This window comes from Pyrus communis, chromosome 6 (genome assembly GCF_963583255.1).
Source record: "Pyrus communis chromosome 6, drPyrComm1.1, whole genome shotgun sequence".
NCBI lineage: Eukaryota > Viridiplantae > Streptophyta > Magnoliopsida > Rosales > Rosaceae > Pyrus > Pyrus communis.
Genome location: NC_084808.1, coordinates 25,534,087 through 25,561,481, shown reverse-complemented (window position 1 = coordinate 25,561,481; position 27,395 = coordinate 25,534,087). Strand labels below are relative to the sequence as shown.

The 27,395-nt window shown below is 37.2% G+C and overlaps 4 protein-coding genes across 4 annotated transcripts; 3 read left to right on the top strand and 1 right to left on the bottom strand.

The window, feature by feature from the left end:
* Positions 1 to 1,946: 1,946 nt before the first annotated feature.
* On the bottom strand, positions 1,947 to 2,591 carry LOC137736310 (uncharacterized). Its single transcript, XM_068475600.1, has one exon. It carries the CDS (start codon positions 2,589 to 2,591, stop codon positions 1,947 to 1,949), a length of 645 nt encoding a protein of 214 aa, XP_068331701.1.
* A 1,781-nt stretch (positions 2,592 to 4,372) lies between these two features.
* LOC137736848 (sucrose transport protein SUC3-like) lies at positions 4,373 to 10,113 on the top strand. The gene is made up of 14 exons (XM_068476141.1): positions 4,373 to 4,888; positions 5,338 to 5,403; positions 5,670 to 5,768; positions 5,865 to 5,929; positions 6,014 to 6,098; positions 6,244 to 6,277; positions 6,402 to 6,501; positions 6,764 to 6,839; positions 7,495 to 7,860; positions 8,094 to 8,237; positions 8,351 to 8,584; positions 8,669 to 8,732; positions 8,826 to 8,869; positions 9,381 to 10,113. Exons 1-14 carry the CDS (start codon positions 4,595 to 4,597, stop codon positions 9,546 to 9,548), a joined length of 1,839 nt encoding a protein of 612 aa, XP_068332242.1. The 5' UTR covers positions 4,373 to 4,594; the 3' UTR covers positions 9,549 to 10,113.
* Positions 10,114 to 19,480: 9,367 nt separating this feature from the next.
* On the top strand, positions 19,481 to 21,484 carry LOC137737084 (homeobox-leucine zipper protein ATHB-13-like). The gene is made up of 3 exons (XM_068476445.1): positions 19,481 to 19,918; positions 20,050 to 20,426; positions 20,906 to 21,484. Exons 1-3 carry the CDS (start codon positions 19,789 to 19,791, stop codon positions 21,266 to 21,268), a joined length of 870 nt encoding a protein of 289 aa, XP_068332546.1. The 5' UTR covers positions 19,481 to 19,788; the 3' UTR covers positions 21,269 to 21,484.
* A 4,441-nt stretch (positions 21,485 to 25,925) lies between these two features.
* On the top strand, positions 25,926 to 26,785 carry LOC137737085 (uncharacterized). The gene has a single exon (XM_068476446.1). The coding sequence runs from the start codon at positions 26,009 to 26,011 to the stop codon at positions 26,621 to 26,623; it is 615 nt and encodes a 204-aa protein (XP_068332547.1). The 5' UTR covers positions 25,926 to 26,008; the 3' UTR covers positions 26,624 to 26,785.
* Positions 26,786 to 27,395: the final 610 nt, after the last annotated feature.

Here is a 27,395-nt window from a genome sequence, read left to right as displayed (position 1 = left end):
TTGTCCACCAAGGTGCAAGACCATTGCAGGAGACATAGTTGACTATTGGATACTTCACTTTGCCTTCCGGAGAAAACCTGTCAGGTGGCACACCCCGATTTTGTCTCGGTGGCAGCTTATATGCATTTACATCATTACTCGCGTTAGTTACATAATCATCCATAATACTTACCTCAGGTATATCCAAAGAAGATTCATTGGGCAGCACTGTGGAGCTAGAGAGAGAGGGGGTTACGTCCGCAGACTTATCAACAATCTACCCTGACTGCAGATCACTATTACTATCGGCTGCAATCACTCCTGACTGCATGCCGCTCTCGGCAACAATTTGCCGTGGCATTCTAGCCCCATTATCACGCATGGCATCTATGATCACTGCCTCATTATGCACGGCATCAGCTACAGTGTTCCCTCCCAAGTCCAACCATTCCAGATCACCACTACAGCTCGCCCCCTGGTGATCTGAAGAATGAAGATACGGGAGTATAAAAATACTCCGATTCAGAAAAGGTCACATCCATGGTAACATACATATGCCGTCTCAGGGTGATAACATTTATATTCTTTTTGGTGAGATGACAAACCAACAAACACACATTGGAGGGCACATGGATCCAACTTAGTGCGAAGAATTTTCTGAATATGCACATAAGCCACACACCCAAATACCCCCCGGGGGGGGGAGGGGGTGAGAGTATGAGTAGATACCACTGGAACATGGTGAGTGAGGGCTTGAAGAGGAGTGCGAAAATCAACCACCCGAGAGGGCATACGATTAATCACGTAGACGGCATAAGTAACTGCTTCAGGCCAAAAACTCTTAGGAACCGATGCGCCCAGAAAGAGAGCACGTGCCGTTTCTAAGATATGGCGATTTTTCCGTTCAACCACCCCATTTTGCTGTGGAGTATAAGGACAGGTTGTTTCATGGAGAATGCCTTGATCACACAGAAACTCTAACAACTCACAATTAATATACTCACCCCCACTATCAGAACGGAGAACTTTAATCACAGACAAGTATTGTGTCCGAATCATCTGAAAAAAAAATCGAAATACCATACCAACATCACTTTTATTTTTTAACACATACAGCCACGTCATACGAGTGCAGTCATCCACAAACGTAACAAACCACTTAATCCCAGAAGAAGTAACAATAGGGGAGGGTCCCCAAACATCCGAGTGCACAAGTGCAAATGGTAAAGCTTTTTTATTCATACTAGGAGGAAACGAAGCACGATGGCTTTTAGCAAGAATACATACTTCACAATGTAAGTCTGATTCATTTATTCCACTAAATAGACTAGGTAACATATGTCGTAAATACCAAAAAGATGTATGCCCTAACCGACGATGCAACAACCACACTTCTTGTAAATTACTAGACCGGGACGCTCGAACTGCATTAGCTCTGCCAGAAACAACGTCGTCCACATAGTACAACCCCTCTCTCTTAGTGCCACGCCCAATTATCTCTTTGGTCTGAATATCCTGAAGTAGACAAAATGACAGATACATTAGAACAACAAATCCAATTGTTCAATAACCTGTGGTATGGACAACAAGTGATGGGATAAAGAAGGAACAAGCAAGCAATGATGTAAGGGAAGTGACGGGGTGAGATGCACAGTGCCGACACCACACACGGGTGCCAAAGTACCATTGGCAGTTGAGATATTTTTTCTGTGAGATGTAGTCATGTATTGAAACATATTTTTATCATATGTCATATGATCAGTTGCCCCAGAGTCCAGAATCCAATATGTATGGTGCTGAATTTCGGAGGCTAAGAGAACACGTCCCACGGTACCTGTGTCTGAAGACGAGTCACCTCGAGTACGAGTCAACAAATTGTGACTAGAGTCACTTGGGCTAGGCACGGCTTCCTGGACTGTTGGTGTGGCCGTAGCAAGGGAGGCACGACCTCCACTGGACCCGGCTGCTCAACGCTCCTTGGCACGCAATTTTTTCTTTAATTCTGGAAACCAATCAGGCACCCCATACTTAGTAAAGTATGTATCTTCGGTATGAAGGGTTTGTCCACAAAAAGTACACTTCAAATCATCTTTATTTTCTCGGTTGAAGGGACGAGAATTGAAAGATCGAGTAGAAGAATTACTAGAACGAGAAACACCAACTGGGCGAGAGATCATGGCCATGGACGGCAACCCTCCGTGATTATTATTTCCACCCATCATAGTAGCATGTCGTTGAGCTTCACGCCGAACAATAGAAAACACCTCCTCAACAGATGGTAGGGGTTGAGTACGTAAAATATCACTACGCACTTTATCAAACACATCATCCAAACCCGCCAAAAAAGCATACACACGATCAATTTGATGTTCTTCTCGAAGTGTCTTGAGATCCACAACACATTCCATCTTGATTGGTCTCCGTTGATCTAACTCCTGCCAAACGAACTTGAGATCAGCATAATACACGCCAACTGGCCGGCCCTCTTGACGAAGTCTGAACGATTTAACCTTCAATTCATAAATCTGAGAAATATCTGAGCCATCATAATAAGTCCGAGCCACCTCTTCCCAAATTTCTTTAGCGGTACACAGGTGAATAAAAAATCCCATGATAGCAGGTTCCATGGAATTGATCAACCACCCTTTTACTATTGCATTCCCTGTCTCTCACGTGTCATACTCAGCACTATTCTCAGCAGGTTCCTTGGTGCTCCCAGTCACAAAGCCCTTCCTACCGCGTCCAGCAATGTGCATCTCCAAAACTTTGGACCAAAGAGGATAATTTGATCCATTTAATTTCACGGTATTTGGTACAGCAGATGCATCACTCTGAATAACAACCGGATTTAATACTGGATTATTGGTTGAGTTACTGCCCTCTAACTTCAACATGCCACTGCCTCCTTCTGATGCCATTCGACTTTACTCACAAAAAAAAAAAAAAAAGCAAGACTGATACTGAGATTCACCACACTACCATAAAAACACAGCACACCCACGCATCACTACCACACATACACGGCAACACTCCAGAAAAACACTGCAGAAAACCACACTGCAGAAATCGTAGCAATACCACACACACAACAACACTGTTTGCTGCAGAAAAATTGCAGAAAACACTGCAGAAAACGCAGCAATACCACACACACACAGCAACACTGTTTGCTGCAGAAAAATTGCAGAAAAAACGCACCACCCACACTGCTGCACACGCAGCAAGATTACACACACACACGGTACCACTGTTTTCTGCAGAAAATTTGCAGAAAAACAGTCAACCAAGCACAGCGGAAAAACTAGGGTTTCGGCGCTCTTGATACCAAATAGAACTTTTACGGGAATTTTTTTTATATTGCTTCTTTAGAAAAAAAAAATATATATATATATATATACAATCAGTGTTCAACTAGGAAACTAAATAAAGCTTATAAACAACCTACTTAATAAAGTACTCCTACTATTTACATTCCATTTTTTCCTAATATTGACTCATGACTAATAGAGATTACTCAAGCCGCCGTAGAATGAATTCGCAGTCTGCAGATCGAGTTTGAGATGACAATGTGTGACAACTTGATTACACATTCGCAGTCTGCAGCTGGAAGAACAGTTTGAGACGACAATGTCTGAGTTGAAAATTTTGGGAATTTGCCACGGAATTGAGCTCTGTTTCAGTTCAATTTGCCGCCTAATTCAATGGAACCAACCGGAGCAACCGTACCCGAATCCACTTAATCAGGACCCGAGCTCGAGTCCCTCCAATTCCGAGAAGAAATCCATCGACTCATGATAGTGCCGGAGAACGCCGGCTCCTTCACCACGCTTCTAGTCTTAATTTAGTTATAATATGACGATTTGGAATGATTGAATTTCTTTGATTGATTATAATTGTACAAGGATATGCAAATATATACTGATTACATTTAGCCAAATTAGGAAAGAGAATTCTTCTAATCTAATTTAGGAGCTAATAAGGTGTTGACCCGTAGAAGAAGATGATTACAACAATCGTGGGGATTTCTCTATGATTTGATTTCCAACATCTAGAACTTGCGCTGACCCAAGCCATAGAGCTCCTCCACCTCTCGACGGAACCTGACTCTGCTTGCCGGCTATTGTCTTAACGGATGTTAACGGGTGGTTACGGGTTTTGCAGTTCATCCAAAATGACCCGTTATTTAACGGGTTGGCCCGTTAACCATCCGACCCGTTTATCACCTCTCCAAATACTAATTTTAACGGATCCGGTTGAAAATGCCAGGCCTATGTTTAAGTCCGAATCACGCGAGTTAGGCCCACGCCGTATCCTTCACTGGGCCTTTCAAAATTGGCGGGGGCCCATAAAGCTGATAAACCGAAAGCAGGCGCCGAAGTAGGAGTCCTCATGGTGCTGCGGTGCACGCTAAATCTGCCACCGAATTGCGATCAGACTCTTCGCTCGCACACCCGCCCAAATTTGACACACCTGCAAGTGTCTGATCCTTCGCAGTTCTGACGCCGGAATCCGATCTACATGCAAAAACCTTGATCCGCACCGTTTTGCTGTTTAATGCGCGGGAAATTGAGCTTCTTGCTCGCGGCCGTTACTCAGTGAGTGAAACCGAGTCGCGATGGCGGGGAGGACGGACTCGGAGTCCATCCGGGTGCCGTACAGGAACCTGAGGAGGGAGGCGGAAGTGGAAATGATGGTGACGGACGAGCCTCTTCATCGTATCGACCTCAATTCGTCTACGTCTTCCTCCCCTAGGGTTCCAAATGGGGGTGGCGGCGGCGGCCTCTCGCCGTCGGGTCAGCCCGGACACAAACACAATACTCTTTTGACGCTTATTCTGAGCTGCACGGTCGCCGCCGGCGTACAGTTCGGTTGGGCGTTGCAGCTTTCGCTTTTAACTCCCTATATACAGGTTAGGTTTTGAATCTGTTGCATGTCAAGAATCAATTTTTATGTATTGTTGTGTAATTGACTGTATAATATCTACCATTTAGTAGATTACTGTATAGTTTTAATTTCAAATTCTGTAGTTTGAGTCACACTGCATAAGATTGTAGACTAATTTATTTTTCTGTTAATGTAATGCGTGAACATGAAATATTTTCGCAATCTTCGATTGGTACATTCTGCACTGGAAAATGAAAACGAAGATGATAATGTAGTGTATTCCGAATATGGAATGCAATCTTACTGTTAATATGGAAATCCGTTGTTGATTAACCCGAACTGCGTTAGTTATCATGTTTTCTTTTTTAATCTTCGCAATTCATATCGTTTCTTGATCTACTACAAATCCCTGTGCTAATTTTGGATTATTGAAAGCTTGTTTGGTTAATATCCACTGTTTGAATTTTTATGCAGACACTCGGAATAGGGCATGCATTTTCTTCATTTATTTGGCTTTGCGGCCCTATTACAGGCCTTGTGGTAATCGACGGCGGCTAGTTTCCAACAATTTTCAACAATTTTGATTGTAACATATATGTTGTAACCTTTATAATCGTGTTGGTCTATTTGATGGGGCACAAACATATCTCCTAATGGGGCGATTTTATTCTAGCCTACTGTTGGTGCATGCGCCATCACGATTATTTTGGCTACTGGGATATGCTGGGAGGGTTAGGGTTGAAGCTATCTGGATATTTTTTAAACATTTTCTTTCCTTCAGTTATCTCAACTTTTATTTTCTTCAGGTTCAACCTTGTGTTGGTATTTGGAGTGACAAATGCTGTTTAAAATTGGGAAGAAGGCGCCCTTTCATTCTTGCGGGATCTCTCATGATTTCAGTTTCCGTAAGTGCGGAGAGTTTTTATTTTTGTACTTTACCATTATATCTTAGATTAATTGGTGCATACCTTTTTTTTGCTAAACTAAGTCTTGTAATTTAGGTGGTGTTAATCGGGTTTTCTGCAGACGTTGGATATTTATTAGGAGATACAAAGGAGCATTGCAGGTTTTTGTTGCCTTCTGTTGATTCTTTGTGTTTTATATTATAAAATCTCATTAACTGTTAGCTAAATCATTTGAGCCAATGCAGCACATTCAAAGGTACCCGGACAAGGGCAGCTTTTGTCTTTATTATTGGATTTTGGTTGCTGGATCTTGCCAACAATACAGTGCAGGTAATGCTTCTAAGGCTATCAGTGTGTTTGATTCAATCACAATGTAAAACAGATTACACTGTAGTTTCCTGATGAAAAAAAATCAAACTTTTTAGTATAATGCTACTTATGTCTCAGAATAAAGTGTAGCTTGTAATTTTTGTAGGGACCAGCTCGTGCTCTTCTGGCTGATCTAGCAGGTGACTTTCGCCCCAAGCTATCATAGAACTAGTTACATTTATGTTAATTTTTATTTATTCATAAAATTTAAAGTATGTAATACTTTGTCTAAACATAATATGCTGTGTCACAACTATATTCTAGGCCCCGAGCAACGCAATACTGCAAATGCTGTGTTTTGCTCATGGATGGCCTTTGGTAACATCCTAGGATTTTCTGCTGGTGCAAGTGGAAATTGGCACAGGTGAAACTCCTCAAATATGTTTTTCTTGCTTTTTTTATGGGATATTTTTGTGCAGTGGCATGTGTTTGCTTAGGACTTTAAAGTCCTTGTATATACTTCTCATCACCCTTATACTAAACCCTTTTTATGCCATCTGAAACTAATCAAACTTAGTTTGCAATCACTGAATTCTGCTCTTTTTTTACCACATAATATAGACTTATAGTTTGCATCTCAAATTCTAGGGGCGGTTTCTTTGTCTGACAATTTTGTTTCGTGGCAGATGGTTTCCTTTCTTGTTGAGTAGAGCTTGCTGTGAAGCCTGTGGAAATCTTAAAGCAGCATTTCTTATTGCAGTGGTGAGTTACCAGCATGCACAGAAGTGCATGTATTTATGAAGTCATCTTCTACTGTTTGAATTATACTAATTTCTTTTGGGTGCTTAATGATTGACAATTCTGTCAGCAATCCTGCTTCTATCTCAATAATGCAGCTTGAAATCCATGAATTGTACCATCTATTTCTATGACTTCTTTCCTGATTTGCTATATATTTTTATTAGCTTAATCATGAATGGAAGATTCCAATTAACTACTGCCTACTTGCAGTTGGCTTGTTATGCTGAGCTAAATTGCGTAGCCACTAATCATTGTTTCACTAGATGGTGTATTTCTTATAAGATGGCCCCAGATTATGATATTTTTCAATGTCTGGGACAAGTAATATAAGTTTTGGCTGCTCTTGTCAATGTGATGTATATTGAGTTTATTAACTGAGGTAGGTATGATATGCTTACATCAAGTGTATAGTTGGTTGGTGAAAGAAATCATATCGATCTATTTATTTAAGTTTCTGAAATTTTCCTTTTTTTTTTTTTGGGAATTTAAGGCATAGAGTTGTTCATGAGTTCATTTCACTTTCAAATGAGAACTTCTAGTGTTGCAATTTGGTGCTGAGGCATGTGGTGTATTGTACTCTGTACAACTCTAGATAATAAGTTTGTTATGTATGCAGATCTTTCTCACTTTGTGTACGCTTGTTACCATATTTTTTGCTGAGGAGGTTCCACTCACTACGTATCAGCAGAATCCTTTATCAGATTCTGCTCCTTTATTGGAGGATCCCCAACTAAATCCCCAACAAAGTCGTCTTGAGCTTTCGAAGTTAAAGCATGATAAGCAAGTTATCGATAAAGCAAATGGAAGCAGAACTGACTATGAAGGGAATATGAATCTAAAGGAGGCCATCTCAAAAGTTGAGGAAGATAAGAATGGTGATTTTAATGATGGACCTGGAGCAGTGTTAGTCAATCTATTGACCAGTTTAAGGCATTTACCACCAGCGATGCATTCAGTGCTAATTGTTATGGCTTTTACATGGGTATGTGACACTGTTATTTTGCACAAGCTTTTCCATTTCAGTGCTAATTGTTATGGCTCTTACATGGGTATGTGGCACTGTTATTTTGCATGAGCCTTTCCATCTCACCCTTTTTAATAGCATTTTTGCTGATTTCTGTTTTCTCATATTTGGTACCATTAGAATTTCTGAGTGTTTGTTGCCATTACGAAGTTCTGTTTTGAACTTATATTCGTTTAAATTCTTACATGCAGTTGTCCTGGTTTCCATTCTTTCTTTTTGATACGGATTGGATGGGTAGAGAAGTATATCATGGGGATCCGAATGGGAACTCAGCCAAAGTACAAGCTTATGATCAGGGTGTCAGAGAAGGTGCATTCGGTCTATTATTGAATTCAGTAAGAACTCAAAATTGAGAACCAAAACTTGATTTCCAAAATTTATTTCTCATACGTAATTCAAATACTATCAAGCAACCTTTAATTTAAGCTTCTCTTTTTCTGGGGCGTAGGTTGTTCTTGGCATCAGTTCTTTCCTAATTGAGCCAATGTGCCAGCGGATGGGTGCAAGACTAGTGTGGGCAATGAGTAATTTTATTGTGTTTGCCTGCATGGCAGGCACCGCTATCATAAGTTTGATATCTGTTGGAGAGTATTCTAAAGGGATTGAACATGTAATTGGGGGGAATCAAAGTATCAGGATTGCTTCCCTGATTGTTTTTGCTCTTCTTGGCTTCCCTCTTGCTGTGAGTATTAGTGTTCCTGTAGTAAATGTCCATTTTCTAGCTACCCCTAAGTATGCAAAGCGCTGAGTATGTTCTGTGTTGCAGATTACCTACAGCGTTCCCTTTTCCGTTACAGCAGAGTTGACTGCTGACGCAGGTGGTGGCCAAGGTTTGTGTGTTTTTTTCTCTGAATCTAGCAACTTATTTCTGTTCTTACTGAACTTGGTGATTTGAATTCTCACATGTTTTTACTCTTGTGCAGGATTGGCTATTGGAGTTTTGAATCTTGCAATTGTTGTTCCACAGGTATTTAGCATGCACTATTCCTGTTCTATCACTTGTTTAGCTCAATTATGTTATGCTGCAGGCTGTTGTCTGTTGGATCTTTTTTGTTTCATGTGATACAATTCACCGTCACTGTGCTTGGTATACATGCATATATACGTTTTCCTTCTCTCCGACCCCCTTTTAACTTACTTTCTCATGGTAAGATTTCAGAACCAGGCTTCTTATTTCGTATGCAAAATTTTGACCTGATCATGGGCCAGGTTTGGCCTTGGAGAGTGCCAAATTCTAAATAGGCCCGGCCTGAACCCGACAAAAGTGACGTAGAAGTTTGGAGCAAGGTCAAGCCTATGATCAGGTCTGGTAGTGTGGCGGTGTAACCTGGGTCCTGATATCTGCATTTGGATAAACCTGTTTCTTATTCCTGCCCCTCCCGTTTCATGGACAGACAATTCATAGCTTTTTTGTTTAGAACTTTTTCTTCTTCCAGTTTGGTAGTGCTGATTTCATGTTCCTTGTTGATATTGCGTAGATGATTGTGTCTCTTGGTGCGGGGCCATGGGATGCTTTATTTGGGGGAGGAAATATACCTGCCTTTGTTTTGGCCTCCTTCGCTGCCCTTGCTGGTGGCATTATCGCAGCTCGCAGACTACCAAATCTATCGAGTTCTTTCAACTCAACGGGTTTTCATTTTGGGTAATGACAGAAGTAGTTCACCTGATCGGCTAATGACAGAAGCAGCTCATCAGATGATGACCACCCCGTGTACGATTCAACCATGCATGAGCATTTGCTCTCCAAGAGATTGCTCTGGCTCTGGCGCTGGAATTATGCGTACGTATTACACTTACCAACCGAATTACCCATTCCGTAAATTCATTCATTTTTTTTGCCTCACTTCTTATGTAGAGTGTATATTGTCAGTTACATTGAAAAGGATATTACATACATGCATATAATGTCAATGCCGCGCTCGGAAAATTGTTCACTTCCTCCTCATCCGATTAACACTTTACGATTGGATATGTGTATATTTCATAAGACTTTGGTTTTTGCCTTGTATAAAGCAGCAAGTATGTTGTGGCCGGGTTCCGGCAAGCCTGACCTAAAGTGGCCGGTGGCTACCACTACTTTCCCATTCCCGGTAACCCGAATTTGATGGAAGTAAACGTTGTTTTGATTAAAAGTTCATGATAATATACAATCAAGAGACACGGGTAAATGAGTTCATATGATGTTGATGGAGGTTAAGTGGTGGGTTTGTTTTAGTCTAATCATCCTTTATTTCCTTTTCAAGGTCGTCTCAGGGCTGGTTTGGTATTGCTGTGCTTTGAAAAAAAGCTGATTCTGGTGTGCTGTGAGAATAAGCGGCTGTGAAATAAAGCAGCAGAGTGTTTGGTAAACTTTATTGTAAAAGTGCTTTTGAAAAAAAAAAACAGTATTATAGTGTTTGGTAAACTTTTATGTAAAACAGATGTGAAAAAAAAACCGATTTTTCAAAGCTGGGTTTTGTAGCTTCTTGTTTTTGGTTTTTTTTCCATCCAAAACTGTGAAAAAAAGCTGAAGCTGAATGTTTACCAAATACAAAAATAGCTCTCAGCTTTTTTTGATACCAGCTTTTTTCAGAATCACCTCAGTACCAAACCAGGTTTCAGTCTCATGCTGTATAGATCACTAGATTGTAATGCTAGTGTGGCATCTCAATCTCAAACCGATTCACCAAATGTTTCCCCTAATTAATAATGTATTAGTCGTATTAATTATAATTAATTAGCAGGTACACCTAGTTTGGTTTGTTAGGGCAACGCATGCCTGGGCTTGCAATTGCTAAGATTAAAAAATACGAAATAAAGATGTGTGCCACGTCCATGCTCTGCCTAGTAGCGTCTCACTTCAGCATCAGGCAACCAGCGAAATGGACGGCTCAGATGAATCACTGTCCCCACCTCAATCCCTAGATCAGAAAAGACTGGGAGCCACCTAACACGTTTGATGTAATTCTAGTTTTTGTAATTGGAAAGAGATCCTCTCCTGCACTTCCTTCAAAAAAAATTATTAGGGCTCCGGATTTCAAGGATCGATAAATTAAATTTGAAAAGTTCGGATGACTTGATCCGTGAACTTTGTAATTTTATCAAATTGCTGACGTGTCAAAGTGCGAGACTTAATTTTGAGCTAAGCATGAGTGGTTGAGGAATCACTATGCGTATCTCCTCTGCCCAAAAAGCAAATCCTAAAAATATAAAGAACTTTAATTAAAAACTTCTGATATTGTTCATTTTATCGAAAAATTATATTTTTACACTAAAAAGTTAAATATGGTATTATTTACTTTACCCTTAATTTTGTTTTTATTTTTAAAACTCAAAATTTTCAAGTTATTTTCATTAGTTTTTCTAAAAATATAACAATTAGATTCAACACATAAAAGAAAAGGATAAAAGGGAATATTTCTGCTCATCACCATAAATTATGGTGTACGTTCATCATATACTTAATTATTTACGTCTTTTCACTTAATTTTGATTATTATTTTTTAAATTAAAAAAATAACATTTAATGTGAAAATGAATTAGAATTAAGTGAAAAGAAACGTGTGGATAATTAAAAATATGGTGAGTATATACCATAATTATGGTGGCAAGTAAAAATGCTCCCAAGATAAAATCTTGTAATTTCTAAAGAAGGATACATATGCATGCAGAGAGAGAGAGAGAGAGAGAGAGAGAGAGAGAGAGAGAGAGAGAGAGAGAGAGAGAGAGAGAGAGAGAGAGAGAGAGAGAGAGAGAGAGAGAGAGAGGAGTGACGTCAAGCAATGGAAGAGAAGGGCACATGAAGAGAGCAGAAGCCTATGAGCGCATGTGGAGAGGAGAAGATTCAGCAACTTCTTTATTCCAAAAACACTCGCCCGGTTGTTATCTCCTTTTCTCTCTCTTTTTTTTTTTTTTTTTTTCTTCTTCTAATTTCTCTAATTTTCTATGGATTTAATAAAATAAAGAAAAACAAAACAGATAGATATAGGTAATATTATTCGGGTACTAAATTAAGGAATTTGGGAACATGCATGGATGTGATATCCACCCCATTCCATTGGATTTGTGGGCACACAGGCACAGCACACCCCCACTGCAACCACTCACAACTCAATTCTAATCCAGGCATGTGATTTAGCAGCCTACACTCTCTTGTCTTTGCCAAATATTAAACCAACTGTTTATGTTATTTAATGTTACTAGTGGCACCTCATTTCCCATCATCACTATTATTCTACACTACATATGCTCTTTCAAATCTTCAATCAGGTAGCCTGACATGTGGATGCTCCGGCCAATTCTTTTGTATTTAAGCATCTATGCATCAACGACTCATAATTATTGGGTTTACTTCTAAAAACAAGTTCCATCCACTTGGAATAAATATGTTTGGCCGTCACAATCTAGCCCCATCTCCATGCATGTAATAATCTCTAGTGTTTTATTATTTACTAGATTAGTTAAAGATTTGATAAGTACATATTTTCCTTAATTTACCGATGAATGAAAAGCTGGGTTATATGATTTTATCAGTGTATCATATCATGCATGCTAAGTTGCTAACAAGAAATTAAGAAGCGGTACCTTAATCAAATTGAATGACGTCCGATCAGACAAATGTCAATTGGTTCAAATCGTATATCACTATGCATGGATAGATACTTTAGTTATTTCATGGGTCCCTCTTGCTTCACCTTCTTACATTTCTGTGCTTTTTTTCTTTCTGTTGTTGTCAATAATTTGAATTTTTATGTTAAGGAAGCGGTCTTCCCAACATATAGAATTTATGATAAAATGGGAAAAAGAACAGAAGATGAATAGAAGCAGGTAATAATATCCCTTTTTATTCGAAGTAATTTACATGACATAAGTATGTTGAAGAATGTAATATAGTATATATTACAATAAGTGATTTTGTTTCAAATTAGTTTAAGATCTTGTTGTGAGAAAGCCTCATATCTATTGGGCTATCATGTGGCTAACTTGAGAATAATACGACGATTAGTCCATTAGTAATGAACCGCTAGTTCTTTTTGAAATATTGACTGCACCGCCGTTATGATGTCTCATACCATGAAATCCTTCTCGTGAAGGGCTATGCTTTCCTTGCCCTCTCTCTTTGTTATCCTTTCCAGCTGATACGCTAGTTGCCGATTCCTTTTAATGCACAGAAAGAGCAACGCAGCTCCATTTTCCAATATTAACTTTGTACAAGTCCTTTCAACCCTTTACGTACACTTGGAGTTTGACAAAATTATTTAAAGAATCTAGTCCCACACCTTAAATGTTCATGCATGCAGCTGCGTGCTTGCTGCCGCCGAGTCCCACACACTATTTAGCAACTAGGTAATTTTCGATCGGTATGAGTAGACTTGTACGTGTCAAGGTGAAAAAGGGGTGAAAAATGATCAAGAGTAAAAATTTGTAAAGTTTTCCTACCATAAATTATAAGAACTAGTGGTTGTATAAATACTACTGTTACTATACGTAATTATTAACTATATGATATGCACAGATATATAAAGATGATGTTGAAAGTTTCCAATTGAAGGGGTGGACGGTGGAGGGATGATGACATATCCCATATGGAAATTGAGGTGGTGTGGCTGAACAAATCAAGAGAGATGAACAGTGGTGAGATATATATAGATAGAGAGAGTTGATATATATAGATCTGTATATATACATATGTAAGTATATGCATATATATGGGGGTATATACTAAGATTATGATGGGTGCACAAAGACAAAACTGACCAGCTCTTAGCCCTAGTAGTAGGGTTTACGACAAGAACCTTTCGTTTTCACTTTCAGTACGTACTGAACCCTTCACTTGAATTCACAGCGGCGTGCAGGAGAGAGAAAGAGAGAGAGAGATGAGGTGAGGAGTGAGCAGTGCTAGCAGCGAGAGAGCTTCGTCCTAACCCACGATACCTGTTGGTGGGTTAGGTAGCAAACCCTGCCCCCTTCTCTTTGGACCCCATCCCCTTCATTCCTGCCTCCCCTCCCTCTCTCTCTCTTTCGCTCTCGATCGCCAACTCATTTCCATTTTTTTTCCTCAAGTAATTGGTTTGATCATTGCCTTTACATAACTGAAATCATCAATCATATATATGCTTTATTCTTTTTCTGATGAAACCCAAAGTGCTTTCACTTTTTCTAGGACGCCCAAGTTCAATCCATCCCCAACAATCTCCTTTGAGTCCAAAAAGAGGGACATTTCTTTTTCTCTCCAAATTCACCCACTTCACATTGTCCAGCATAGACATGAACCACCTGAATTTTCCCTTTAATTCACAATCGAATCAAAGCTAGTTTAAAAGTTTCCATTCCCCCTTGTAAAAATAAGGGTTCATTAGATATTGGTCCTAAAAAATCAAGATTTTTAAACATAAACCCATATATAATTAAACATCCAACAAAAACCCAAAAATCAAATAAACTGCCACAAAAGAATATAAGTAACCTACTAATACAAATTATTTACAATTTTTGCCACAACCCACACTTGAAAATTAGCTTCAATCAAGGGCCTTAAAATCTAATTAATCATCCTGACGTTTTTTCTATTTATTTATTTTTTATCTCTACAACAATCTAGTGCATTACTTTAAATAATGACTATATTATTATTCGATGTAATTATTATTCTTATATATAATAGTTAAACGTCCCTACTTTACCTATATAAATAACATTGCACTATAGTCTGCATATAGTATATAAACAAAATATTGTCATATTTCTTTTGGCAATTTACCTATGATATATGCAAATAATATTCTCATGTTTTGTTGGCATTTTTCCTAAATTATGCAAGTAGGTAAATTAATATAATAGTAGATAAATTTCAATAATAGTAGGTAAATTATGCACACGTGATTTACCTATGTTTTTTATGTGAATCAAATATCTTGACTGTATATGTAAATAATTTACCTATAGCTGGTTCTTTTCTTTTTCTTTGTCCTAAAATTAATTTACCTGCAAGTTTTTATCTCCTTTAATTTATATATTTTTACTTTGACAATAATTTTTTTTATATATTTTAAAGTACAATAATTTACCTATATATAATATGGACATGTTGTAATGGTAAATTGGAATTCGAGAGCCAAACTAACCAACAAATCCCTACATTTATATGCAAAATATTATTTTTGTAAAATCATTAATTCTCCCTTACAATTTGTATAGAATTAATTGTGTACATTAAACATTCAATAAGGGTGTTTTAGGCATCCAAAAAATTTTAAATGGGTAAAGTAAAACATAATTATTGAATTTGTTTACATGGAGTCTAATCAATGGGTTTTTCTTTAGCAAAAAATTTACGTCGGATTTTATGTAGAGAAAATTAAGTTCCAAGGGCTAAAGTCATATTTTCAATAAAAATAGTCTTGAAGACACTTTTCTTCTTTTTTATTTTTGACAAAGCAATATTTGAAAATACTCTCGTTTATTAAGAGTGATGAAATTTGAATTTGTAAAGATGGACATATTGCCTTGATTATCAACTTTTGACCATAAGCATATCAAGAAAAAAAAGTAATATATATACACACACACACATATGCATGCCTTTTGTCAATGCCTCTCAAATTTTTCCAGTCGTATTCATAGTGACATAACAACTCTACTCCCACAACTAAGGTCATCTCCAACCGATCCAGCTAGAGGGTTGAAAATAGCTCGAAATGACACGAAAACCATCTCCAACCGAAGGCTAGGCCAAAGGATTCGTGGGGCCCACCGAGCCAAAAAAGGGAAAACAGATTAACCGGCTGGCCTAAAGGAGCCAGCCAGCCACGGGCCGGCCCAAAAATTTGAATCCAACGGCTAGCTGACGTCAGTTAGCCGTTGGATTTGATTTTTTTTTTTTTTTGTGATAAAATTTAAAAAATAAAAAATAAAAAATTCTAAGTTTTTTCCTATAACTACCTAAGCCATTAAACAATATAGAAGATCATTAAATAACATCAAACTTAAACAACATTAAACAATATTAAACAACATTGAAAAAAAAACATTTAACAACATGAAACTTAAACAACATTAAAAAAAAAACATTTAACAACATAAAACTTAAACGCCTCCGTGGCACGTGACACTCGAAATTTGAGACGTAAAATTATTGAGATTCCAACTCGAAAAATTATTGACATTCCATCTGGAAAAACTATTGAGGTAGTTTAATTTAAGTAACCATATTAAATCAATTAAAATAATAAATTATGTTTGGCCCTTTGGCCCCCTCGGTTGGAGATGATTTTTTGTTACAAGGCTATGTTTAGCCTATAACCCTTTGGCCCCTCGATTGGAAATGGTAAGAAATACGGCATGACACTGTTTATTAAAATATTAATTTCTTGGAGGATAATAGGGCTAAAACAAACCCTCTAGCTCTCATTCGATTGAAGATGGCCTAACTCTCTAGTAAAGTGCGACGGAGAAAAGAAAGACCAAAAAAATCTATAATGCTTGTAATTGAAAAAAGAAAAGAAAAGAAAAGTCATAGGCAGCAGAACTCTCATATAAAAAGAGAAAAATCACATCCTATGAGTATGAGGCTATCTCAAGGGGGTGGGAAACAAAAAAACCTCAAATTTTGGGTCAATATCTCTTCAAGGAATGTATTTTGGGTGTGAAAATTTTGGGATTTTCAGTTTGAGGGTAAGAATCTGGGACTGCAACCCATCCCGGATGGATAAGGAAAGCAAGTGGTGGCATGGCCCCCAACTTGCTTGTACACAACACATGAAGAGGGAAAAGGCGGTCTCGCGCAGAAGATGTAACATGGCAGATTGATTGTCTACGGGCGAGTGCACTAGTAGTAGCCTTTTTACGGCTGAGACGCATTCCTAGGTTATGATCTAATGTGGCGTGCCCTACCCATTAGCTTCCAACAGGTCTTTATTGTGTGGCCCATACTTTTTTATCGTTGCAATCCAACGACCAATTTTGAATTTTTTTTTCAACTGTTATTTTTTCAAATCCAACGGTTCAAATCTAGTTTAAGAAATTTTAATGGTAAAGAAAACAATCCAATGACTCAAATTTAAATAACGGTCAAATTAATATTATTAATTAATCCAAATTAGATACAACACCAAAACTCCTCCAAAAAAATTATAAATACCCATACATTTGTTCACTAATCCATAAAATTAAAAAAAAAAAAAAATCAATTTTCTCATACTTCACTACCAAATTTCTTCAATCATTCATTTCTCCTTTTAAATTTATCTCTTATGGCAGATAGAGAGCGCTAGAAATGCCAATTGGCTGCCTAGCTAGTGAAGATGTCGCCTTATGCTTAACTTGGGTGTTGATCGCCCAAGACGGTTTTGTTGATCGCTTTCAAACAATTGATACGATGTGGGGGCGTATTTACAAAAAGTTTCTCGCTAACAATCCAGGCATTGTAGGGGAAAACCTCAAATACAAGGATGGTGTAAACTTAGCTTCAAAACTCTCAACCCACAATGTCACTCTATGGAGTTCACCTTTAAGTGTTGTACATCGTAATCCAGCACGTGGTACCAACGTAGAAGATATGGTAAATTCACATCTTTAAATGTTACAATTTTAATTGTGTTAATATTTTTCATCTGATTAACTTTCCTTTACTATATGCGTAAGGGTGGAAAGCACACCAATTTTTTGAAGATGGAAATAAGTCATGCAACCATGCAAAATTCAAGTTGCAATGCTTGGGAGGTTGTAAACATTCTCCAAAGTGAGTTGAGCTTGGGGGGAGCAACGAACAAAGTCTTCTGACAGTTCCACATATGGTGTGGATTGGGGGAAGAGGTCTAGCTAGCTGTAACGCCACTCCCACGGCTAGATGGATACGATAAACAGAAGGAGGACAAGAAAAAAAATGATGGGGCTTCTTTTATTCAACAATCTGGTGAGTACTTGTGTTTAGTTCAACAAGGAGTAAAGATGAGAAACGACAGAAAAGCGAGGATGCAATTGCTTAAAGAAGAAAAAGAAAATAAATTATGAAAGGAGGTATTGGCAAACTAAACAAGATGCAATTATTGCACAAAACTCGTACCCGGATTCGAACACCGCATCCTATACTCCCAGTCCATAGATCTCGGAAAGTGATTAATTGGTGTCTTTGATTGTCGTCTTTAAGTATTCTTGTGCAATCCTTTTGTTGTTCTTGTAATGTTATTAATGTTATGTAATGTCAAGGAATTGTTTGTGTTTGCCATCACAATTTGTTTTTTAGAATTTGATTTTTTTTTTATATCAAAATGTTCGTAAAAATAAAACAACATAAATTATATAAAAACTAATTTCAAAACTATTAGCCAAAAAAATGTGACAAAATACAAAAGTTTAATAAATTATAAAGTTGGGAGTGGAAATTATAAGTCTCTTACTGTTGAAGAAAAAACTGTCTAACCTTATATGTATAAATAAATAGTTAAAAATACGGGGTTAAAATTTAAGGAAAACTAATGAAAAGTTAAAAAAAAAACTTTAGTTTTAATGAAAAAATGACAAATAAAGGTGTAGTGAATAGTACCTGGGAGAGGTTAAAATGTGGTTTTTTAGTAAAAGTGAACAGTACCATGAGTGTTTCATTAAAATTCCCTAAAATTTAAGATTTCTCACTATTGAGTTGGAGATAGCCTAAAAAAAAGTATATAAGAAGAGTCATTTTGGTTCCGGTTCCTAATCAATCTAATTGTTAGAATTAAACCTTATTTGTTTAAATAATTTGATCAAAGTCCTTGACATTATTTAATAAATTTAACTCCTACATTTATGCATTCAATATCTCACAAATTATAAAATTTAAGCAAATTTAAATAATATTTTTACAATATAACAATTACTTAAATATCAATAATAGAGTAATATTATGCTTCATATAGTTCTAGAAAAAAGATAATGTACCCGTGTAACTATTGATATATTTTGGGGTGTGCTATCCACACACCCCTTTTTACTTCTCACACACCCTTTGTTAATTTCTATCCGTTGATCTTCTTTAATTCATAGCACACCCCTTTTTACTTCTCACACACCCTTTGTTAATTTATGTCCGTTGATCTTCTTTAATTCATCAGATCCGACGATCGAAAATTAGAAGGGTGTGTGAGAAGTAAAAAGAGGTGTGTAGATATCACACCCCTATATTTTAAGAAATAACTATTAACATATTTAAAACACAAAATAAATACATATAATCAGCATGGGTACATTCACAAAAAAAAAAAATATGGGGTACAAATTAAATAAAAAATATGGGTACAAATCAAAATTCAAAATTATGGGTACAAATTAAAACTAAAAAGAATATTGGTACAAATTAAAAAAAAGGTATAAATTATAAATAGAAACATATGAAAATAAAATACTAAAAAGATATATTTGGAAATGATTAATAAGTTTTTCATTTTTAAAATTGACAAATGATGACTTGTAAATAATTTTGGTATTCAACCAGTGACATGAAAATTAGTCAAGGGACCTTAATCAAAAATAAAAAAGAAATAAGGTTTCAATTAATGAGAAGGAAAAATGAGGAATGAGAACCTAATTTATCCATATAAGAATCGTGCACTCTCTGTCCTCTCCTACAGCTAGCCCTCAAAAACTAATGTGTGTGTGTGTGTATTTATATATAGAAAAATACATGAATTCCTAGAAGCTGCTGATGAGGTATACAAGCCACCCACTGCAACAATTTCTGCATCCCCTTCCATTTGAAGAAATTCATATTCCCTTGTGAATATTTCAGCAAAAAATCTATCATTTCCTTCTGTGATAAATCTACAAACCTATCTTTTCCTTCCCCAACAGTTAGATTCTGTGCCACTCTCTGAACATGACAGCTGCTAGATCATTAAGATTGGTGGCAAAAGCTTGATTAATCATCAAGCCATGACTACCAATGGGATGGCCTTCTTCTCTACAAATTTCATGCTTCAGACCCCCCATGGTCACGATGACTATCAACCTCCCACTTCTCTCAATCCAATGCTGCCTTCCTGCACACCTCAAGATTTCCATGGTACGTCTCTGAAACTTTAACATCAATTTGGTTTTTATCAATCAAGTTCATAAGTAGTAGTGGGCCGCTAATCCGTCTCGCTGGTCTGTCTTTTTGAAATCTTGACGTTAATATTTGTTGTGTTTATGCAGGAGTGGCATCGTTTCTAGGAAAGCGATCAGTGTCGTTTTCAGGGATTGAGTTGGGAGAAGACGCTCATGGGGAGGATGACTTATCAGATGATGGGTCACAGGTAGGGGAGAAGAAGAGGAGGCTGAGCATGGAGCAAGTGAAGACACTTGAAAAGAACTTTGAGTTGGGGAACAAGCTTGAGCCTGAGAGGAAAATGCAGCTGGCCAGGGCCCTTGGTTTGCAGCCAAGACAGATTGCTATATGGTTTCAGAACAGGAGGGCCAGGTGGAAGACAAAGCAGTTGGAGAAAGATTATGATCTCCTCAAGAGACAGTTTGATGCCATCAAAGCTGACAATGATGCTCTCCAATCTCAGAACCAAAAACTTCAAGCTGAGGTTAGTTCAATTCAAATAAAGTGATATATAAAAGTACGCATTAAACCAAATTCTTCTCGTAGTCAAGTTGGCTAAAGCAGTTTTGAAACTCTATTTATATAGTTTAAATTATACTAAAATATCGCTCAAATCAAGTTTTGCATATGATCGTGCTCTGGTTCTGTAGAATATGGTTTGGAACTTAATCATCTGCCTTTCATCACAATGATTTTTGCTTTTTTTACTTTAAAATTATTGTGTCATGATTTTAAGAACCTTTATAACTGTTGATCATTTGGGGTCCCTGAACCAATAAACTCTGGTTACATAAAGTTGCTTTTTCCAAGGTAGGTTAAACTTTTTTATGCACTGATTAATTGAACATGATTTGGGGGTTAAAAGGGTAACCATTAGAGATCTGTATTTTTTTCAAACATCTATGAATTAGTCCGGCTACGAAACAAACTTGAATTTTTTACTGATCAATTTAATGGGTGCAGATAATGGCATTAAAAAACAGAGAGCCAGCAGAATCCATCAACCTCAACAAAGACACGGAGGGATCCTGCAGCAACAGAAGTGAAAACAATTCCGATATAAAACTGGATATTTCGAGAACGCCGGCGATCGACAGCCCTCCATCTTCTCACCATCATCACCATCATCAAAATCCAACCCTTTTTTCGTCTTCAATAATTAGGCCTGCCCAGCTCTTCCAAAACACATCAAGGTCTGAAGCAATGCAATGCCAGAAGATCGATCAGATGGTCAAAGAAGAAAGCCTGACCAACATGTTCTGTGGCATCGACGATCAGTCTGCAGCAGGGTTTTGGCCTTGGTTGGAACAACATCAGTTCAATTAAGCAATGAAATAATCAAGAGGCAAAAAATCCAAATTACCATGTTAATTTCTATCAGTTTTTAATTAAAATATTCCATGCTTTTGGTGACTAGGTTAAAGTTAATGGGATGAAAAAAATATCTAAGTGAATTTGAATTGCATGGTAGCTAGTGACTGAGTGTGGCAGCAGCTCCTAGCTAGCATGGACCATGAAATAAAAAAAAGGATTACTCTCCTCCGTCCTTTTGTGTATTTTTTTAGTATATTGTCGATTTTTTCCCTAATTTTCTGTCAAAAAAGATTAACATGTTGTTCATTAAATGTTATTCTTATTTGTCCCTTTTACTTTCTTAATATTAAATTTATCAGATAAAATTGGACAACTATAAGTTTAGTGAAAAAATTAACCAAATAAAAGTTCTAGAGATTTTCCTTACTTTGGAATCATGCCATTGTACTGTCAAAGAAAATTTGCTCACAAGTGCTGTGAAAAAAAGTCCTTTTGCAAAGATTTGTTTGCTGATTTCATCAATCCAGTACAAAACGGAGAACAAAATCTACTACATTAAGTTTTTGCTTAAAAAATATACTTGAAGCTGAATTTATATAGAGAGGGAGAGTACTGAGAAGGGGAGAGTATCGAGCACACATTCCAAGAGGGAAATGAAGACAAGGAGATGGAAGAGAGTGGAAGAAAACAGAGTTGGAAAAAGGTCATACTCGTGAAGGGGACGTTGGCAAGTTTAATGTTCTGACAATCGAAGGGAATGGACAAAAACCCAACTATGCTGTGTCTCCACCACCTCTTTCACCACTCACCTATCTCTGTCTTTGTTAAGAAGACAATTTTGGACACGATATCGTCGATAAATTACACGACTCGATTCTTGTAGGAATATAAAATTCGACTAAAATACAATTAACATTTTTTTATTAACATTGTGCTAACTAGTAAGATTGTAGCTTTTCTCAAGTTTGAGACGAATAATATGAGTTATTATATTGTTACTTTCATATCCTTGAATTTACGAGTTAATACAATTACGATACAAATATAAATTGATAAACTTGAACGCGATTCATTGAAACCCTAAATTTAGTATATGGGGAAAAAAGAAAAGGGCAGTGTGTCATGTGAACTCACTATCACCCACTCTCTAAAGTCCCACAAGATCCTTTTTCAACTTGCTTTTAGAAAAATACATCTCCCTTCCCACACTTACCATCTCCTTTTTCTTTTCCATGATGTAATGCTTTACTTCCAAGTTCCAACACATGTCCATTTTCGAACAGTTATTTTCAAGTGACAGGAATTCATTCATCCTCATCCTCAATTCTGTCTCTTTTTTCCAAGATATTTTGAGCTCAAAAGCGGTATCTTTGACCTATATATGCAGTCGTTGATGCCTATAATTGGTTTTAACAGTAAGATTGACCTTATCGATCAAGAGATTGACCATTAGAAAATATATAACTATCTAACATTTTTTGTATTTACTTGTTCTTGGTATTGAAACATTCCGTCGTTCTGTAAAAAAAAAAAAAAAAAAAAAAAAAAAAAAAAAAAAAAAAAAAAAAAAAAAAAAAGAGGCCGGACAATCCTTCTAAAAAACCAGCTTAGCGTGACCGACCAGACTGACAAAGATTACTAGTGCATTAGTATTTACCCTGACATTGCATGCATGTCGATGTTTAGGTCGGACAACACTTTTAAACCAGCTTAGCGTGACTGACCAAGTCGTCAAACCCTACGTTGCATGCATGCATGCAGAACGAGAGTGCATTCCAGAGCTCAACAGAACAAGTTTCGGATCAAATACATGAAGATTGTCATCAAAATTCTTAATGTAATCATGAGCATCTCTAGGATGTAGATTTTACAGTTGTTGCTAGCAACTGTCACAACATAATTAACGGGATCTATTAGCCACTAATGGCAACCCAGTTCATTAAAACTAGCCAGTAATTAAAAGGACAAATCAACAAATTAAATGTGACAGAATCTGCATAACCTTCTCCATATCTGCATATCAAAATAAGTTGACGCAAAATATATTATTTGTATTTTTTAAAATTTGTAATTCGTGGGATCATGTGATGAAGCCATAAATAATTTTTGGCCGCCATGGCTGGAAACTTCGGCATTTTGCAGACACTTTGAGATGCCAACTTATATTACACATAAAAATATTGTTAGTGGCAAAATTAACAATTCCAGTTAACAAAAACTCGCTAAGTGGCCACGTGCCCTTGTGGCTTCACATTCACACCTCAACTAAATAAATATACTAAACCAAATAATTTATTTGTTTGAGAATATTAGAGTATTGTCCTTGAACTTCAGTTTAATTAGAGCTTTGGATTTTAAATTAAAAATTTGTGGGTAGTATTTATTGAACTCTTTATTTTGTGAAGCAACAATCATTTTGGATAACATTGATAAAACTCTCTGTCTGAAATAAATATTTTAAAGAATCAAATAAGAGAAGAAAATTTTAATGTAGTTACCCAAAATGATCATTATTTCTCACTGTGACAAGTTGAATAACCTATACTCAATATTTAGTTCAAGGCAGTAGATGACGCTTTACCATAGGCAGAAAACAATAGTGCCTATCTACCCTGATGCATATTCGATCTCCACTAATGCTATCATTTATATATATATATATATAATAACATTTAGTTTAAGGCAAAGCTTAATTGGATATTGAATGAAAATTCAAGGACCAATTAATAATCAAATTTTCTCCATGTGTTAAGCTAAATATTTGTTATTAGAAGAGAATAAGAGCAACCCAGAAGCATGTTTGCCATTTTTGAGACCAAAACATGTGCAGGGTTATATATATTCAAAAAGAATTATGCATTATTGCGTTTTAAAATATGTTTGGAAATGCTTTGTGTATCCATTTATGTTGAGATTTACCATGGATTTGAAGCTCTGTCAACGGGTAGCATAATATTTTTGCAGTGACTTTTTTGGAAGACGACTTAAATATTCTAATTTCTGGGAGGACTACGTATTACCATTCCACGTGGAACAATCATTTTTTTCTTATCTCGAAGTTGATCCTAGCCATTTGAAAAATCAACAAATTGAAAAATTAAAGAGAGACAAAAGTGAAGTATACATTCAACATATGATTCATATGTTGCTTCCGAGCAAGAAAATTAGGTTTGGGCCTAAGTCTAGTACCGTGATGTTATACAAGTTTGGGCTTTTGCCCGTTTGTAGTCGAATTTGTATTCAAGTTTGGTCCAACTGTATTTTTAATTTTTACTTTTTAATTTTCGGACGAGCCCAAATAAGGCTACAAAAAGCACGTGTCTTGTTTGTGTGCGTCAATCTATGGTTGATAAATATGATTCTCGTTGTTTTATATCTCATAGTCCAAAGTAAATTGTAGTTATTCACCGTTTTAATTCAACGGTGGAAGAGAAAATACTTTCTTACTAGTACAATAACAAAAATTAAATGAACTCTTACTGTTGAATTAAGACCAAAAAGTGAGAGACTAAAACCTTTTTAGGAGAACAAGACCAATAAAGACGTAGAACAACATAAAAACAATAATATATAATAAATGTAATATAATTTGAGTAGTATTTATTGTGTTTTTGTAAGAACCCACATTGCCTATGGGTGAGAATTCTGTAAGTCTTATATGTATATTCCTATCTCTACCTAGCACAAGGCCTTTTGAGAACTCACTAGCTTCGGGTTCCATTGGAACTCCGAAGTTAAGCGAGTTCGCACGAGAGCAATCCCAGGTTGGGTGACCCACTAGGAAGTTCTCGTGTGAGTGTCCAGAAACAAAATCGTGAGAGTGTGGTCGGGGCCCAAAGCGAACAATATCATATTACGGTCGAGTCGAGTCTGGATGTGGTGGGGCCCGGGCCAGGATGTGACAATTTGGTATCAGAGCCAATCCTGGCCGGATGTGTGCCGACGAGGACGTCGGGCCTCTAAGGGGGTGGATTGTAAGATCCTACATCGCCCAGGGGTGAGGATCTTGTAAGCCTTATATGTATATTCTCATTTGTACTTAACATGAGGCCTTTTGGAGACTCACTGGCTTCGGGTTCCATCGGAAATCTGAAGTTAAGCGAGTTCGCACGAGAGCAATCGCAAGTTGAGTGACCCATTGAGAAGTTCTCGTGTGAGTTCCCAGAAACAAAACCGTGAGGGTGTGGTCAGGGCCCATATGGGACAATATCATGCTACGTTGGAGTCGAATCCGGGATGTGGTGGGGATCCGGGATGGGATGTGACAGTTTTAATTGTGACACATAGGGTCTTATATTCGGGTGAATTTTTGTGTTGGTATTAAAATTTAGACGGTAAAATTTTGAAATTTTAACGGTTAATATGTTTGTGGAAGGGCATAGTTTAAATTTAGTCAATTAAACTGAACTTTTATTTCAAAGTTATTGTTTAATTACTTATGTGTACAATACACACTTAACTTCAACAAAATATTAATATTTTATTTTATATAAGTGATTAAATGGTTTCTAAATTGAATAAATTTTTTTTAGCATAAATAAGATTTTTAAATGATAACAAAAAAAAATAAACGATTGTAGTTTTAACTTTTGTCCAATAAAATGAGGTCAAAGCTGTCTCAACTGTAGCCAATAGAAACCCAGGGAAATATGGAACACACAATTTCAGCTACCAACCCAATCCTTATGCGACACTCCTTCCCTTTCTCTCTATCTTCTCTCGCAAATTTTCTAACTTGTAACTGATAGCCCAATGGCCTCCACCCCAATCCTCTCCCCCACCACAACCACCACCACTTCCTCCTTAGTCCACCACCACCACCAATCTCTACACTTCTGTAAATTACCCTTTCCCAACTCCCTCATCAAACCCAGCACTCTCAATTCCAACAGACCACTTACCAGACTTCACGTGTCCACCCCAACAAACAAACCCAGCAACACCACCGCCACATCGACCTCCACCTCCAAGAAACCCACGACGGAGACCATCTACTTCGACGGCGGAGCTCACTATGGCGACCTCCTGGCCAACCTTATCCTGGGTTTCACTCTTCTCTGGCTGCCCTTGACTTTAGCTGCGGTCTTCAGGGCCTTCTTTTTGAGGTACAGGTTCACCAACCTGCGTGTGACGGTAATCTCGGGACTGACAGGTCAGGACAGGAGCGACTTCTCGTACAAGGTGATCAAGGATGTCCAGGTGGTGCCGCGATTCATCGGCGAATGGGGTGATATTATCATCACCCTCAAAGACGGCACCAAGGTTGACCTGAGGAGTGTGCCCAAGTTCAGGGAGATTGCCAAGTATTGCCTCTCTTTGGCGGAAAAGCCGGCCGTATTGAAGGAAACGGGAACCAAAGGCTTTTAATTTAATTATTACAAGGTTTAATTTCATGCAAAAACATTGATGGTGTTTTTTTTTCTTGTATAAGAATTCTCAGAGGTATGCTAAATCAATTTTTGTACATAATTAACTAGTTCTCGCACTTTGAAGATTGAGATTACTATACTATTAAGAATCTAAATTATCTCTTTCTCCAATTAGTAATGGTACAATACTTGAACCGATGTCTTCGAAATTGAATGATTTCCCATGTTTTCTTAAAAAATAAAAATAAACTATGAAATTTGAATGGAAATGTATTTTGGTTGTGTAGAACTTCAGTGTAATACTAAGTTTTTTTATACCAGCAGTATTTTACTTTTAACGAGTCTCAACTGCAATCGATGAGGAGAATTCGAATTCAAGTGAGGAGCATATTTGTTCTAGCTAATATTGCTACAACCACCTCTACCAGTGACACTGTCAGTGTGAGTTAACCTTGTATGGTGGTCTATAGGCGATTATAAGGTGTCTAGGCAAAATTTTAGGGTTTTTCATATAATCACCCTATTTGGGAATGGACTGAAAATGGGCCCCGACGCAACATTAAACTTAGGCCCAATATGTGGCCCAATCCCACACCGGTTATGATTTTCACTCTCATATGATAATGATCGTTGTGTGAAAATTATTTCCTTCACAATATTATTTAGAAGCGGCACACTTTTTTTCTCATATGATGAAAACATCACATGCATGTAGATAGGGATGAGTTCACATAAACACCTGTTCAATCGTAAATTCACATAAACATTTG

Excerpts from the sequence above, each read along its gene's own strand:
- LOC137737085 (XM_068476446.1), top strand. The coding sequence starts at position 26,009 with ATGGCCTCCACCCCAATCCTCTCCCCCACCACAACCACCACCACTTCC.
- LOC137737084 (XM_068476445.1), top strand. The coding sequence starts at position 19,789 with ATGACTACCAATGGGATGGCCTTCTTCTCTACAAATTTCATGCTTCAG. Across the intron at positions 19,919-20,049 it reads CACACCTCAAGATTTCCATG|GAGTGGCATCGTTTCTAGGA; the intron begins GTACGTCTCTGA and ends GTGTTTATGCAG. Across the intron at positions 20,427-20,905 it reads ACCAAAAACTTCAAGCTGAG|ATAATGGCATTAAAAAACAG; the intron begins GTTAGTTCAATT and ends TAATGGGTGCAG.
- LOC137736310 (XM_068475600.1), bottom strand. The coding sequence starts at position 2,591 with ATGGGATTTTTTATTCACCTGTGTACCGCTAAAGAAATTTGGGAAGAG.
- LOC137736848 (XM_068476141.1), top strand. The coding sequence starts at position 4,595 with ATGGCGGGGAGGACGGACTCGGAGTCCATCCGGGTGCCGTACAGGAAC. Across the intron at positions 8,238-8,350 it reads TCGGTCTATTATTGAATTCA|GTTGTTCTTGGCATCAGTTC; the intron begins GTAAGAACTCAA and ends TCTGGGGCGTAG. Across the intron at positions 8,733-8,825 it reads TGACGCAGGTGGTGGCCAAG|GATTGGCTATTGGAGTTTTG; the intron begins GTTTGTGTGTTT and ends ACTCTTGTGCAG.